The sequence below is a fragment of the Saimiri boliviensis genome, chromosome 11 (genome assembly GCF_048565385.1).
Source record: "Saimiri boliviensis isolate mSaiBol1 chromosome 11, mSaiBol1.pri, whole genome shotgun sequence".
NCBI classification, from domain to species: Eukaryota; Metazoa; Chordata; class Mammalia; order Primates; family Cebidae; genus Saimiri; species Saimiri boliviensis.
The window spans coordinates 36,754,675-36,772,125 of record NC_133459.1 but is presented as its reverse complement, the minus strand read 5'-3'; the positions used below and the strand labels follow the sequence as shown (position 1 = coordinate 36,772,125).

At 44.7% G+C, this 17,451-nt stretch overlaps 1 protein-coding gene across 1 annotated transcript; it reads right to left on the bottom strand.

The window, feature by feature from the left end:
* Positions 1-1,812: 1,812 nt before the first annotated feature.
* Positions 1,813-15,667, bottom strand: UTP11 (UTP11 small subunit processome component). The gene is made up of 8 exons (XM_039474578.2): positions 15,492-15,667; positions 11,231-11,292; positions 9,569-9,671; positions 8,741-8,854; positions 8,093-8,186; positions 7,862-7,992; positions 3,820-3,930; positions 1,813-3,079 (listed from the first exon to the last, which is right to left on the bottom strand). The coding sequence occupies exons 1-8, from the start codon at positions 15,552-15,554 to the stop codon at positions 2,996-2,998; spliced, it is 762 nt and encodes a 253-aa protein (XP_039330512.2). The 5' UTR covers positions 15,555-15,667; the 3' UTR covers positions 1,813-2,995.
* Between the last annotated feature and the right edge of the window lie 1,784 nt (positions 15,668-17,451).

The window sequence follows — 17,451 nt, the reverse complement described above, 5'->3', positions numbered from 1 at the left end:
ACAAGACCTGAGCCAAACAAGTCCTCAGAAATGCCCTCCAGCTCCATAGGCTGCCCACAGCCCCGCTGGCACAACTAGAACACTATGCCATCAACAGCCCCAATCACCCTAGGCCAAGAAGGGTGAATCCTAAGCAAACAATACTCTTCCCTCCCCAACAAACCAGGAGTCTGGGGTCCCATGAGCACCAAAGCAGCAAAGCCCTGGCCATTCTCAGAACCCATGGCGCTGGAGCTGTCCTTGCTTAGTCACAAGGGGCAGCCAATCTCTTTGCTTAACAACCTTGGGTCTTGGAGACAACAGAGTGTTAACAGCAATTCAAAACACCCAGCTCCCCTTATAGTTCTCTGATTACCTTCAGCCTGGAACTCACAGCACACCAAGAGGATGGACTTTCCTGCTCTGTTTGGCTGGGGCGGGTCCCTCTTCAAGTGTCACTGTTTGTGCCCACGTACCAGAGGGTGTGTAGGTATGCCCGCACCTGTTTATGAGGCCTGAGTTATACGTGCCTTGTGCATCTGTGAACATGAGATCCTATGGGGCAAGCCTACCTTCACGTGGGTATATGGCTCATGAGAAGGCATTTAGGTCTATCCTCCATTTTCTCACCCAGCAGGGGCAAGCGACAGAGCAGCAGCACCCAGCTGTTTGACCGCAGGATCAGACTGCTGCTTAGTCTGCTCATTCCTCTGTCCATTATCACTGTGATGAGTCCCTTCCCTGGTTTGATCCTCAGGTCTCCTAAAACTGTCAGCACTGACTGAGCTCAGCACCTCCCCAGAAGGGAGTGTGGGCACGCGCAGTAGGAAGCATTTCCTTCCTCAAGGCAAAAGCTACTGGTTTCTGTTTCCTGGCCCTTCTTCCTGTTTTCCAGGGCCCCTGATTTAAATCCCACTGGGTACACCCTGAGGAAACAGGCTTCCAGTCTGGGCTTGCACACGAACTTCATAGTCATGGGCACTTATTAAGTTATTACCAATTTTTTTTTTTAAGCCTTAAAATCCATACATGGTGGGCCAGGCACGGTGGCTCAAGCCTGTAATCCCAGCACTTTGGGAGGCCGAGGCGGGTGGATCATGAGGTCAAGAGATCGAGACCATCCTGGTCACCATGGCGAAACCCCTTCTCTACTAAAAATACAAAACATTAGCTGGGCATGGTGGCATGTGCCTGCAATCCCAGCTACTCAGGAGGCTGAGGCAGGAGAATTGCCTGAACCCAGGAGGCGGAGGTTGCAGTGAGCCGAGATCGCGCCATTGCACTCCAGCCTGGGTAACAGGAGTGAAACTCTGTCTTAAAAAAAAAAAAAAAATCCATACATGGGTATTCTTCCTCCAAGGATAAGGGCTGAGCAAGCCCACTGCCCCCACCGACCCGCCAAAAACCCTGCTTTTTGTTCTTCCACGTTTGCTCTAAGCATGTTCAGTCCTGTCCTTACTGGCCTTGGCCTATAGACCTGATGTGGGCAAATGAAGGAGAGAACCAGGGTAAAAAAGGAAGCTGGCCAACACACTTGGGGGGTCCATATTCCCAGAGTGAAAGTCTGTACTAAGCCATTATAGCCTTGGGATTGTGAGTTGGTATGGAGTGCAGAGGGCAGAGACAGAGCCAGGTCTATTCTGATTTGAGCTTCATCAATAAAGAAGAGGTGCTCCTGTGGGTTCCTTGTTCCAAGAGTTTCTATCTGCAGCTGTTAAGAGAAAAAAATTCCTCCTTGGATAATTTATGAAGCCACCTGAATAGCCAATAAAATAATGAGTGAGGGTAAAATCAGTCTATCCACTGGATAAAACACTATGCAATCATTAAAAGTAATATTTTACTGTTTAATGTATATTACTGTAAAAAAATTTTGTGATGTAACAAAGTGGGAAAGAGCTAATGATTTAATTAAAAAGTAGGACATCAAATTGTTAACTATAAAACACAAAAACAAGCCGGGCGCGGTGGCTCAAGCCTGTAATCCCAGCACTTTGGGAGGCCGAGGCGGGTGGATCACGAGGTCGAGAGATCGAGACCATCCTGGTCAACATGGTGAAACCCCGTCTCTACTAAAAGTGCAAAAAATTAGCTGGGCATGGTGGCACGTGCCTGTAATCCCAGCTACTCAGGAGGCTGAGGCAGGAGAATTGCCTGAGCCCAGGAGGCGGAGGTTGCGGTGAGCCGAGATCGCGCCATTGCACTCCAGCCTGGGTAACAAGGGCGAAACTCCGTCTCAAAAAAAAAAAAAAAAAAAAAAAAAAAAACACAAAAACATGGACAAAAAGTGATGCATAGCTTTACAAAATGGAGGAAATCAACTAGACTCTACTCACAGTAATTGCTCACCTCCACAGCTCCAGCTCCTAGCACAGTTAAGTATGCAATAAATACTTCTTATTATTGAATAAGTACTGGGATTAGGAATGAATTAATCTGTTTTCCAAATCTGCTGTAATGAGATCCTATAAGTTTCATAATAAAAAAAATTACAGGCCAGGCATAGTGGCTCATACCTGTAATCCCAGACCTTTCGGAGGCCAAGGTGGGAGGATCACTTGAGCCCAGGAGTTCAAAACCAGCCTGGCCAACATGGCAAAACCTGGTCTCTACAGAAAATTTAAACATTACTCAGGCATGGTGGCACATGTCTATAGTACCAGCTGCTTGAGAGGCTGAAGCAGGAAGATCACTTGTGCCCAGGAGTTCAAAGTTGCAGTGAGTCATGATCACATAACGGCACTTCCAGCCTGACAACAAAGACCTTATCTCAAATTGTAAAAAAAAAAAAAAAAAAAGTTATGTATATAAAAATAGGACTAATTTCACAATCCAAAAATAATTACAGAAGGGATGGAGATTTAATGTTGTCCATAGAAAGACGTTAATACCAGACTGACAATTTAGTTATGGTTACAAACCGGAAAACCGTGCCATTTGGGCTAATGGAATTTGAAGTTACTAGAAAAAGACAATAGATTTTTGATGCAGAATGACAAGGCTTATCTATAACATGTCAACGTTTTCGACGGCTCTGAAATTTATAAATAACTGGAGAGTTCACTGTTTCTTTCTTCACCTTCACTTTCTGAGTTTTATCCTACAAAAGAGTAAAGAGGTTATCAGTAAAGAGAAGGAAATGGTCACTTTCTAAAATAAAAAGCTTAATAAACTACCTATTAGAAAGCCCCGTTTCAGCCCTTCTCGAAGTTGAGAAGAGACAGAGCCCTACTGCCCAAGGCATCCACTGCATACAGTGAATTAACTTCTCCCCTAAGCCTCTAAAAAGTACTGGCTGTGTATACTCCATGGGAAAATTGAGAAAAAAGGTGTTCACGTAGTTGTTTCATTTAAAATTATCATTTTAATTCTCTCACGGAACCCCAGTTGAGAAAGGCTGACTTAAATGATCCGCAAAGCATAAGAATTTGACATTTAGAGAAATGATAAGAATATGAAGGAGGCATCTTATATTCCTCAGCTCTGCTATTTAACTACACAATGTTGTCTATTTTTAAACACCAATGAGTGACATGCACTGTTTTGTTAACCTGTTTAAATGTTACGGGAGCTGCTCATAAGCTATAAAGTTCATACGCTACCCGATCCTACCCTTTGCTGTTCCAAAGCACTGACTAATAACCCCCTTATTACCTTCTTAATCAAGGAACATTTCAACACTGTCAGAGTAACAGACACTGGCTCAAACCACTGCCCCTGAGGAGCAGACATTTTCACTGGGATTGATTTACACATAGCTGAAATCCAGTCTGAGTTAAGACCTTTACGAGACAGAAAAGGAAAAAAAAAAAAAAAAGGCCTAAGGCTCTCTTTCCTCACCAGAAGATCTTTGCGTGTTTGAATTTTCTGAGCAATAACGAACAATTTCTTCTCTCGTTCAATCCGCTGTGTCAGGCAGTTATATTGCTTTTGCCTTTCTTTAGCTATTCGCTGCAGAAGAAACAGATGTATTCTCAGTGACACAATGAACAGGACAAAAATGAGCAAGAAACTGTTTCTTAATCCATTTAAGCCAACTGCAGAGTTTCATCAAATCCCTTTCACCAGAATCAACATAATGTGATAACAATGAAGCTGCCCATTTTAGAAACATCACATTCTGAAGCTAAAAGGAACCCTGGGCCAGACAGTGGCTCACGACCGTAATCCCAGGAGTTTAGGAGGCTGAGGCAGGAGGATTGCTTGAGCCCAGGAGTTTGAGACCAGTGTGGGCAACATAACGAGACTCTGTCTCCAAAAAAAAATTTTTTTTTTTATTAAAAAGGAGCCCTAGGCCAGGCACAGTGGCTCACGCCTGTAATCCAAGCACTTTGGAAGGCCAAGGTGGGCAGATCACCTGAGGTCAGGAGCTTGAGACCAGCGTGATCAACATGGTGAAACCCTGTTTCTACTAAAAATACAAAATTAGCCAGGCGTGGTGGTTCATGCCTGTAATCCCAGTTACTTGGGAGACTGAGGCAGGAGAATTGCTTGAACCTGGGAGGCGGAGGTTGCGGCAAGCCAAGACTGTGACATTGCACTCTGGCCTGGGCAACAAGAGTGAAACGCCATCTCAAAAAAAAAAAAAAAAAGAAACCCTATAGACTACCTTATCAAAACCTATCATTTACAAAAGCAGAAAAATGAGGCCCAGAGAAGAAGTAAGTGGCCTAAAGACACATGGCTCACCTGGAGCAGAGTCAGACTGTCCCCGTCTCACAAACCCCAGGAATCTTTCCACTACTATACTAAGCTGCTTCAACCTTTGTGTGAGTGCTGCAATCACCTGAGATGATGGCAGGAATGAGTCAGTGTTGGAAACCCTACACAAAGTGAATGGAGAACAGAAGGGTCCCCAGGCAGTGTGCTGGTACCTGAGAATCTTACCATACAGAGAGCAGAGGAATTTTTTCAGCTGAAGCTGACCTGGGAATTCTCACTGCTAACGACTCCTCAAAGACCAGTGGGGTCCTTAAGTTTTGGGGAACCATCAACCTCAGAGAAACTGATGAAAGCTTTGGGACCTTTCTTTCTTTTTTTTTTTTGAGACACAGTCTTGTTCTGTCGCTCGGGCTGAAGTGCAGTGGCAGGATATTGGCTCACTGCAACCTCTGCCTCCTGGGTTCAAGCAATTCTCCTGCCTCAGCCTCCCAGGTAGCTGGGATTGCAGGTGCCCGCCACCATGCCCGGCTAATTTTTGTATTTTTAGTAGAGACATGATTTTTTCCACCATGTTGGCCAGGCTAATCTCAAACTCCTGACCTCAAGCCGTCCACCCGCCTTGGCCTCCCAAAGTGCTGGGACTATAGGCATGAGCTACCACGCCCAGCCTGGGATCTTTCTTGAGATAAATGTACACATATGTTTATAAAAGGTTGTGCGATCACATGTAGCTATCTGCACAAAATACCAGCAAGAAAGGGGGGCCTTCACAGACCCCCTAAAGCTCATTCCTGGGTTGTCTACCCATACCAAGTTACAGACAAAATATCCTTGCAATCCACCCACCAGCAGTCTCTTAATAAAAATAATTTTGCAGTAAACAAAATAGAAAGAAACAGCACTACTAGACAAAATGGCAAAATCTAGACCTTCCTAACTTTTCAAAAGCTATGCTGGTGAACAATTCTACATGGGAGTTTGGAATACTAATCTTTTTAGGGACTACCACAATTCTTGAGAAGTATCAATGACATGGCTAACTGAAAGTACACCTAATTGACAAATAACAGGGTTATCACAGAGCGCTCAAGAGCAGGCTCTTCAGCTGGAAGTGTTATCTACATAGAGGGAAATATTACTGGGCCTCAGACTTCAACAATCCACGGATTCTAGCACAGTCTCACAGCAGTGGTTTCAGACAGCTTTTGTTTTCGCTTTACTGCACAGACTGTCAGATTTATGGGATTACCCAATATAGTCAAACTAATTAGGGGTATTTATATTACTAAAGCAAGTTTAGCTGCCTCTGAGCTAGAGAAAACTGCTGTGAAATTAAACATTGGAAGCAAAACTGATGCGGTGTAAATGATTCAAATCAAAACAGAACAGCTGTCTGCTTGAAACACATTGACAGCATTTTTTTTTAATGAATCAGTCAGAAGAGTTCAACTCCAGAAGGCTTTGAGAAAAAGCATGTCTTCTGCACAACCCAGTTACAGTGACGGAAAGCACCATAAGGAAAAGTCAATACAAAATGTTTGTTACAATACATAATATGAAAGACCTTTTGGGCAGGCATGGTGGCTCACGCCTGTAATCCCAGCATGTCAGAAGGCCAAGGCACGAGGAAACACTTGAGCTCAGGAGTTTGAGACAAGCCTGGGCAACATAGCAAGACCTCATTTCTACAAAAAAAAAATTAAAATTTAGCTAGGCATTGTGGCACACACCTGTGGTCCCAGCTACCCAGGAGGCAGAAGCAGGAGAATTGCTTAAGCCCAAGAAGTGGAGGCTGCAGTGAGCCATAATCACACCATTGTATTCCAGCCTGGGTGACAAAATGAGACCCTGCCTCAAAAAAAATTATTTTTTAATAGAAAGGCCTTTTGATGTGTGCATTCACTGCTAAAGGTTCAATATTAAAGTATTCCAAATCCTTTCATCTTCAGCAATCGTTCCTGTCTCTGCATTTTAAAAACACTGGCATCTGTTACAAGCATTAAAAGCACAAAGCGCAGTGTCAGAATTGGGATTCAAACCCAGGTCTAAAAGCCAGAACCTAAGCTCCTGACCACTATACCAACACATCCTCCGATCACAGAAACGGAGCCCTTCCCCACTTCCATCCCATCATCAAATCCTCCTTCAAATCCTCCTACAAATCCACTTTTCTAAAAGAACTTCATGGGTTTTCATTAATAATTATTTTAGGGCCGGGCGCGGTGGCTCAAGCCTGTAATCCCAGCACTTTGGGAGGCCGAGGCGGGTGGATCACGAGGTCAAGAGATCGAGACCATCCTGGTCAACATGGTGAAACCCCGTCTCTACTAAAAATATAAAAAATTAGCTGGGCATGGTGGCGCGTGCCTGTAATCCCAGCTACTCAGGAGGCTGAGGCAGGAGAATTGCCTGAAGCCAGGAGGCGGAGGTTGCGGTGAGCCGAGATCGCGCCATTGCATTCCAGCCTGGGTAACAAGAGCGAAACTCCGTCTCAAAAAAAAATAATTATTATTATTATTATTTTAGGTGGGGCACAGTAGCTCACACCTGTAATACCAACACTTTGGCAGGCCAAGGCAGGTGGAACAACTGAAGTAAGGCATTCAAGACCAGCCTGGCCAACATAGCAAAACTCCATCTCTATGAAAAACACAAAAATTGGCCGGGCACGGTGGCTCACGCCTGGAATCCCAGCACTTTGGGAGGCCAAGGCCGGTGGATCACGAGGTCAAGAGATCGAGACCATTCTGGTCAACATGGTGAAACCCCATCTCTACTAAAAAATACAAAAATTAGCTGGGCATGGTGGCGCACGCCTGTAGTCCCAGCTACTCGGGAGGCTGAGGCAGGAGAATTGCCCGAACCCAGAAGGCGGAGGTTGAGGTGAGCCGAGATCGCGCCATTGCACTCTAGCCTGGGTAACAAGAGCGAAACTCCATCTCAAAAAAAAAAACAAAAACACAAAAATTAGCTGGGTGTGGAGATGCACTCTTGTAGTCCTAGTTAATGGGGAAACTGAGGCATAAGAATTGCTCGAACCCAGGAGGCAGAGGTTGCAGTGAGCCAAGATCATGCCACTGCACCCCACAACAAAGTGAGACTCTATCTAAAAAATAATAATAAAACTTTAAAAATTATTTTAAATGCAGTGGCAAAAAAAAAAAAAAAACAAAGAACTTAGATTCCCCTAAACTCACATGTGAAGAACAGAGAAAATTACCTTAAGTCCAGTCTGATGGGTAACTCCTTTCACTTTTTCCTTCTGCAAGGTCTCTATCCTGGGCCTATTAAAGACTCTGTCGACTAGTTCCGGGGCTGTTTGCAGGTGAGTTGCAACATCAAACTGTTCAACTAAAATTCAAGACAATTCTTAAGGCACTGTCTGTTTCTAACACCAAACAACACAGACTGGCATGGTAGACTGTCCCAGAAACCTTTAAACATTTCATACCTTCCTTTTTGGTGTCAAAAAAGAACACATGCTTGCTCTGTTGCTTCCCCTGGAAATCCAGCAGATGGAGCTCTGATTTTAGTCTTTCAATTTTCTAGAACACAGAATATGGTCTCACTTTATATTAGATTCTTCTGGCATATCAAAAAAAAAAAAAAAAAACTGCCAAAGTTTAAACCATTTCACATCATTATTGCCAGCCAGCAAAGAACTTGCTTCATCTTATTTTTCTTTTTTTATTTTTTTTTTTCTTTTTCTTTTTTCCTTCCATCATTTGTCGGCAGGAAGCTTCATCCTTTTAAAGGAAAGGATTCCAAGTATACATCAAGTACCGGGCTAGGCGCTTCCCAAAATGCACTTAACCCTTGCAACAATCCTCTGAGACAGAAATGAGGGAAGAGCCCCAGGGAGTTGAATTTGCCCACTGTCATGGGGCTAAGTCATTGGCAGTGCCAGAACTCAAACCTAGGGCTGTCTCATTCACAAACTTGAACTCCTTCCACTACCATGCTAACTATACTTCCAAATCATTAACACAAACAGGTAAGATTGTAAATGCCAGAATAAATTAACAAATAACTTGAGACTGACGATTTTAAGTTTCTTTCTTAACCAATAAACCAAACAGAACAGAGAATGAGTTGTTACCTTAGCTTCTGCAACCCTTTTCATTTCTATATATTTGACATCCTGAGTTCTCATCAGCTTTAGTTGTTCTGGAGTTACCTCTTCCTTAGTCTGCTTAATAACATGTACTCCATCCTAAAATCCAAATGTAAAAGATATATTCCCTATTAGATTAAAATCATTAATAAGTTGTGGCACAGTACATGGTTAGAACAAAGACAACCATAGGGCAGGTACAGTGGCTCACACCTGTAATCCTAGCACTTTGGGAGGCCAAGACGGCCAGATCACTTGAGGTCAGGGGTTCAAGACCAGCCTGACCAACATGGTGAAACCCATCTCTACTAAAAATACGAAACATTAGCCGGGCATGGCGGTGTGTGCCTGTAGTTCCAGCTACTCAGGAGGCTGAGGCACAAGAATCACTTGAACCCGGGAGTCAGAGGTTGCAGGGAGTCAAGATCATGCCACTGTACTCCAGCCTGGACAACAGAAAGAGAATCCATCAAAAAAAAAAAAAAAAAAAAGAAAACCCCCCAAAGCAAAAAAACCACCAAATGTTGCATGCTAACAGCACTCCTAGACACAGGCCCCTGAGGCGCACGTTCAGTGTAGCACCTCCAGCCAGCCATCCTAGAACAGCTCCAGGGCTAAGACAACTCGGATTCAAAGGCAGAAATGCATGCTCCTCTGGAAGTGGCAAGTTTGCCTTGGACACTGACCGAGAGCACCTGGAGTAACCAGGGAAGGGTTAAATTAAGGCCAAGGATCCTTCCTCTCCATCTCCTCCCTGTCCTTATTTTCCAATGTGTGGAGCTCAAAACACCAACCAAGCCATTGGGCACCCACCTGGAGTTTAACCCGAGTCATTTTGTAGTAGAATTCATCTGGATTTTTTTCAAGAGCCTTCTTCCGGAGAGCTCTGAGGTATTCTTGTTTTTTACGGTAGTCACTAAAGACAGGTTAAATGCATAGCAAAAAACAAACGAAATAACTTTAAAAAAACAAAATCCCACAATAAGCAAACTTTACAAGCATCTAAAAGGTCACACAAAAACTCGAAAAAGCCAAAGCAGTGACTGGATCTGACCAACACTCCACTGTCACTGAGCTGAGCTCATGTCTTCACAGGGTCCACAATCTAATCAACAGTTCTATTCTAGTGGAACCTGAAATTAACTGTCCCCAGCCCACATATGTTTCCGTGCCATTGACATCATTACAGGGAGACACCAAAGTACAAATTAAAACTCCTGGCCGGGCGCGGTGGCTCAAGCCTGTAATCCCAGCACTTTGGGAGGCCGAGGCGGGTGGATCACGAGGTCAAGAGATCGAGACCATCCTGGTCAACATGGTGAAACCCCGTCTCTACTAAAAATACTAAAAATTAGCTGGGTATGGTGTCAGGTGCCTGTAATCCCAGCTACTCAGGAGGCTGAGGCAGGAGAATTGCCTGAACCCAGGAGGCGGAGGTTGCGGTGAGCCGAGATCGCGCCATTGCACTCCAGCCTGGGCCACAAGAGCGAAACTCCGTCTCAAAAAAAAAAAACAAACAAATTAAAACTCCTTAGAGATGATATCGTGTAAGCTTGGGCACCAAATGACCACATATAATTCAGAAACTACACAGTACAGTATAGCATAATGACTAGAATCGTGGACTCTGGAGCCAGACAGCATGGGTTCAAATCTGGACTTGACACTTCTGGCTAAGCAATTTTGGATAAATTATTTAACTACTCTGCATCCCAATTTCATTTGTAAAATGAATATGGTAATAGTAACCTATCCCAGAAGGTTGGTTGGGAAGGATAAGTCAGGTGTAAAAATGGTAAATATCCTAGAACACTGCCTGGCCCAATAAGCAACACTTAATTATCATTAGCCTTAAAATCTCTGGGACCTACAGAAACCCACTTAATCCATCGCCACCATCTATACCAGGGGCATAAGAAGGACCTCAGCTGACATGTATGGCTAACAAATAATTATGAAGTATTCTGCAAATCAAGTGCTAATAGAGAAGAAGAATGGGGATAATTGTTTTATAAAATGTTTTCAGAGTTCATTATCACCCACGCTTGGTCTCATGAATCTGTCTTTCACATCTCTTCATTCCACACCACACCACACACATGGTGATGTAAGAGACTCAACAAATGGAATTTTAGATTATATCTTGCACTTCAAGAAAACGAAGAGAAAAAAAATTCAGCTTTGGGCTCAAACATCAAGGCCGAGCCAAATCAAAGCCACTATGAGAAAAACGCTCTGGAACAACATAATAAAAATAACTCACAATGCCACTACAGTTAAATAAATAATGATGTGCCTTAAACAAAGAGAGAAATGTAGGGTCACAGAAAAAATCATCTGACAGGCTGCCAGCGCTTTGGCCATTTTATCAATGGCAGGAAATGATCCCCTGTCGGACACTCAGGCAATTCAGCTGCAGTGCAAGGAGGTTGTAAGCTTTCTCGGCAGCGACTCTACCAGAAAGACTGAACTCACTCTGCACGAAGTTTGTAATCTTTCTTTTTCTCCAGCAGGCCCAGATGTTTTCGAAAGCCAGGCTAGAAGACAAGAGGAAAAATGACAGTGCTTAGTTTCCTCGGTGAACACATATCCAAACCAACGTGACACCTCACAGGCACTGGAGTCTGCAGCGCTCAGTAAATCCAGTCCTTGGAGCTAACCCATGGCCCTGTTCCCTCCCCTCCCAACAACTGGGCTCTGCCCAAGGATGAGAGGGACCACGCCAGCACCAGACAGGTCACAAGCACTGCTGTAGTAGGTTTGTTGGCCTATTAAGGACAGAGAGAGGCAACAATGACTCGGCACTAAGCAAGCAGTTGCCAGTTGTACTAAAATTACTACCAACTTAATCCATGGGTTTAGAAAATACTACAAAGGGAAAACATAGTAACAGGGAGGCAACTGTGGTAAGGGAGCTAAATTTAGAGTTTGGAGATAGGGGTTCAAATCTAAGCTTTACCTCTGAACAATCTGTGACCTTGGGCATGTCAGTTAACTTCTCTGAACCGCTATTTCCTGACTGTAACATGAGAACAGTACCTGCTTCTCCAGGTTATCCTGAGGATTCAAGGAGCTTGTGTAAATGGTTATGACTGCACATGGTTTCACACATAGCAGCTGTCCAGCATGAGTTATTATTATTATTATTATTATTTTTTGAGACAGAGTTTCGCTCTTGTTGCCTAGGCTGGAGTGCAATGGCACAATCTTGGCTCACCGCAATCTCCAGTCACCACAACCTCTGCCTCCTGGGTTCAAGCAATTCTCCTGCCTCAGCCTCCCAAGTAGCTGGGATGACAGGTATGCACCAACACAACCAGCTAATTTTGTATTTTTAGTAGAGACAGGGTTTCTCCATGTTGGTCAGGCTGGTCTCGAACTCCCGACCTCAGGTGATCCGCTCGCCTGGGCCTCCCAAAGTGCTGAGATTACAGGCATGAGCCACCACACCTGGCCCCTACTATTATTATTATAATTCTGGTACTAGGTATGAGAAAAAAGTATGACAAAAAGTACTTTCTCTGACACAGACTTGGAGAGCACAGAAGGTATAAGGATTAAATCTTGGTACCATCTTTCTGCATACCATCATTTGTTGAGCACTTAGCATATGTCAGCATCTGTGCTGGCTTCTCTTGCCTACATCATTATAATAGTTCATATTTATGAAGCACTTACTCTGTCAAAAAACAATGTGTTATGCTCACTACACAATTTCATTTAATCCCCACAACAATCACGAAAAGAAGGTGAAACAGGCACTACTGTTATCACAGTTTTCCACAAAGGGAATGAGGTTTAGAGAATGATAAGCCCAAGAACACTGAACTAGTAAGTAGCAGAGCTAAAACTAGACCCCATTCTACCTAGGACCATCACAGTAGACTGAGTTCTCTTCTATTGCGAATAATCTTAACATTTTGGGAAATGCATACACTTCTCTAGTGTTTAAACTTGTATAATAGGTGGGGTGCAGTGGCTCATGCCTGTAATCCCAGCACTTTGGGAGGCCAAGGTGGGTGGATCACAATGTCAGCAGTTCAAGACAAGTCTAGCCAACATGGTGAAACCCTGTCTCTACAAAAATTAGCCAGGCATGAAATTAGTGGGTGCCTGTAATTCCAGCTACTTGGGAGGCTGAAGCAGGAGAATCGCTTGAACCTGGGAGGTGGAGGTTGCAGTGAGCCGAGATCACACCATAACATTCCAGCCCAAGCAACAGAATGAGACCGCATCTCAACAAAACAAACAAAAACTTGTATAATAATTTGGGTAGGATTTTTAACAGTCATCTGTCTCATCTTTTATGCTTCAAATGATGCAATAAATAACTATTTAAGGCCGGGCTCACACCTGCAATCCCAGCACTTTGGGTGGCAGAGGTGAGCAAATTACTTGAGCCCAGGAGTTCAAGACCAGTCTGGGCAACACAGTGAGACCTCACCTCTACAAATTAAAAAATAAAATAAAATTAGCTGGGTGTCATGGTGTACACCTGTGGTCCCAGCTACTCAGGAGGCTGAGGCAAAAGAATGGCTTGAGGGGGTTGAACCTGAAGTGGGCAGTGATTGCCCCACTGCATTCCAGCCTGGGGCTAAAGATAGAGCGAGACCCTATCCAAAAAAATAAATAAAGTAACACCAAACCTCCCTTAATAATTTTAACTTGTGGGCCAGGCGCAGTGGCTCAAGCCTGTAATCCCAGCACTTTGGGAGGCCGAGGCGGGTGGATCACGAGGTCAAGAGATCGAGACCATCCTGGCCAACATGGTGAAACCCCCTCTCTACTAAAAATACAAAAAGTTAGCTGGGCATGGTGGTGCATGCCTGTAATCCCAGCTGCTCAGGAGGCTGAGACAGGAGAACTGCCTGAACCCAGGAGGCGGAGGTTGCGGTGAGCCAAGATTGTGCCATTGCACTCCAGCCTGGGTAACAAGAGCGAAACTCCGTCTCAAAAAAAAAAAAAAAAAAAATTAACTTTAATTACAGCAGATAAAAGGAGATTGACAGAGTAGACAAAGAAAGCTAAAGGGTCAAAAGAGCAACAACATGAGAAGAGGCAGAACTCTTGAGATCTCTCATGTTCACTTGAATGTACATCTGCATTACAGAAGAAAACCTGGTATTAATATCTGAAATAGTTTATGTAATTAACATATACACCCTCCATACAAAATATCTTCAGTAGCCCCCCTGCTGCCCTACGGAAGGATCTACAGGAGAAAGCCCAAAGTACCCAAATATGGAACATCTGTGTCGATGGTTTACCCACCTTTCCAGCATGGCCTTCTCCTCACCTCTTCCACATAGGCCTTCTGTTCTTATTCAGCCACGGCCATGCCATGTCCATGGCCAGCTTTGAAAGCCCTCTGTCTTCTCTGCTAATACAAATCCACTACTGACAACTATGACTTTGGATATACTATTCAATCTCCTTAAGCACCAGATTCCTTATTTGTAAAATGAGGAATTAACATCCACCTCATAGGGATGGTGTAGGATCCATGAGACAATTGTAAAACATGCAGGGCTCTGCCTAGCACATAATAAGTGCTCAAAAGGTAATAGTTTTGGCCGGGTGTGGTGGCTCACACCTGTAATCCCAGCACTTTGGGAGGCCGAGGTGGGTGGATCACCTGAGGTCAAGAGTTCGAGACCAGCCTGGCCTGCATCACAAAACCCCATCTCTACTAAAAATACAAAAAATTAGTTGGGCATGGTGGTGCACACCTGTAGCCCCAGCCACCCAGGAGGCTGAGGCAGGAGAATCACTTGAAGCCAGGAGGTGGAGGTTGCAGTGAGGCGGTATCACACCATTGTACTACAGCCTGGGCAACAGAGCAAGATTCAGTCTCAAAAAAAAAAACAACAACAACAACTCTGATAAATGCTATTAAGCAGGAAGACTGAACTATAGTTAAGAGGCCTTAGTTGTATCCCATCAGTCAGCTGCACAACTCTGGACACATCCTTTCCCCTCTCTTCCTTATCTGTAAAATGAAGTTGGAGCACATATATACGTATGCCTAAGAGTCTTTCTGAATCAGATATTAAGCATGGGATTCCTGAAAGTGTATCAATATAAACTTATTTCTACTCAACCTCCCCACACAGACACACCCACCATAGAAATCCTGGAACTGTTTACTCTGCCTGAATCTGGTGTTTATAAATGGACAAGTCACCACGCTGGGCCTCAGTTTCCTCATCTGTATAATGGGAGTGGAAAACACCAACATTAAGGGGTAAGGCATAAACAAAAGGCACATGTGGCAGATCATTATGAACCACAAGACCAGTATGATAATACCACATTAGTAACGACAGTCTCCTCGGTCAGTGCCACCATATGCAGCAGGAGGAGCTGAGCATTAAGACGCGGGATCCAATTTCAGCCTGGCAGTTGTTGCCTGTAAGAGCTTTGACCTCGGCTGCCTCAGAAGAGGCCGAGCACTTAACATATATTGTCTTAATTCAATCACCACACTGAAATCTTCCAGAGTACGTTTGATGGCCCCAAGGAATGGGGAGCAGCCCTTGCTCTTGCTAGAACGGGAACGACAAAGCCCCTCCACTCGTTGCCGCGAAGCCCCGCCCCAGCCACGCCAGCTGTATTAGCATACATTTGCGTACATTTACATACAGCTTGGACTGGGATCCCAGGGTGGCGAGAGGGTTGGGACGAGAGTAACACATGGCGACAAGGGCCAGCGCTCGTGGAACCTGCATGGTCCTACCTGGCTTCGCTCTCGGTGTTCCCGCTGCCGGGACTTAGCGGCCTTCCGAAAAGCCGCCGCCATGTCTGTACAGCCTTGGAAAAGCTCACTGGACAACGCCGGTTCCGCACTCCCTCTGCCGCCGTCCACTGATCCTACCGGAAACAGGCCTAGCCGCTGGTGGTTTAGAACCGCCTACTTCCTCTAAGCAACCTTTCCGGAGCCGATCTTCCGGATGTACGTCATCCAGCAAAGGCAGACACCGCAGGCTCCTTCTGGGAAATGTAGTTTTCTAGATCTAGTCTTGTGACTCGGCAAGAGCCCGTTCTTATTAGCTAGTGCCTGTCCACGCTGCCCAGATCTCGCCTTCGCGCTTGGCCCGCGTTGGCACCTGGGAACACGTGGCTGGCACTGCCCTGCGTCCAAGTTGGGCTTGGCGTGTGCGCATGTGCAGTCACTTTCAGCTCGGCACGGGTTACAGTATTTAGGCGGTATGTTTAAAGCTAGAGGAGTATGCACTCAACAGTGTTGGCGCTGGCTGGGCGCCGTAGCTCATGCCTGTAACCCCAGCTCTATTGGGAGGCTGAGACGGGCGGATCACGAGATTGGGTGTTCGAGACCATCGTGGCCAATATGGTGAAACCCGGTCTGTACTTAAAAAAATAGAAAAATTAGCCGGACGTGGTGATGCACACCTGTAATCCCAAACTACTCGGGAGGTTGAAACAGGAAAATCACTTGAACCTGGGAGGCAGAGGTTGCAGTGAGCCAACATCGTGCCATTGCACCCCAGCAGGCAATAGTGAGATTCCGTCTCAAAAAAGACACACCACTCCAAATATGACTGTTGGAGACCAGAACTCCAAAATATATATTTATCTTGCTTATTTCTTTCAGCTGGTTATGCTGAGAAACTGCAGACAGAGGAGTTGCTCTGAAAAGCTGTCCTTCCTTTTGTAAAATAAATTTACATCTACAACGGAAATTTATATTTTTAGAGAGCTATCTGTGTCAAGAAGAGGGCTGACAACTGTCACTTCCTGAGAGATTTTATCTCCATAACAGGACATTTCTTCCCCTCACCTTCCCATAATTTGTGTTGCCACCAGCCCCCAGAAGCCCCACGCCACTATTCTTTTTTGTAACTCAGAACACTATATAAACTTGGTTCATCTGACCCACCCATTTTTTCCTCCTCTACAACGGTGTACAGAAAAGATCATTCTATGGAGAGACAAGAGACCTTAAAACCATACCTGGCTCTGCCACTCACTTATAGGCTGTGTGACTTTTGGCTGGTTTCTTGACTTTAATGAGCATCATTTTTCTCAACTATAAAATGAGGATGATAATAACATGCACCTCTTGATTCACATTGCTGTCAAGAGCTCACAGATGAACTGATGAATCATATCTGTAAAGAGCATAGAAGGGAATCATTCAATGACAGTAGCTATAAAGTTCTGAGTCCCTCACATCCCCAAGGGAATGGCTGGTTGATGATATGAGGATCAGAGGCAGTACAAGGTAATGATTAGAACTGTGACCCATGAGGTGTGTTCTGAGGCTACCCCAGTCAAAGTAAAGTTAGATTCACTGAGCCTCCACCTGAGTGTAAATTGAGATACTAATAATGCTATACCCACAGGATTGTTTTGAGAATAAAATAAAATCATTTGTAAAATGCTTAATGCTGTTTTTACTCCTTAGCAAGTTCAAAATAAAATGGAGTTAGTAGGCCAGCCACAGTGGCTCGCTTCTGTAATCCCAGCACTTTGTGAGGCTGAGGCAGGTGGATCACCTGAGGTCATGAGTTCAAGACCAGTCTGACCAACATGGAAAAACTCCATCTCTACTAAAAATACAAAATTAGCCAGGCATGGTGGCACATGCCTGTAATCGCAGCTACTCGGGAGGCCGAGGCAGGGGAGTCACTTGAACCCAGGAGGCAGAGGTTGTGGTGAGCCAAGATTGTGCCATT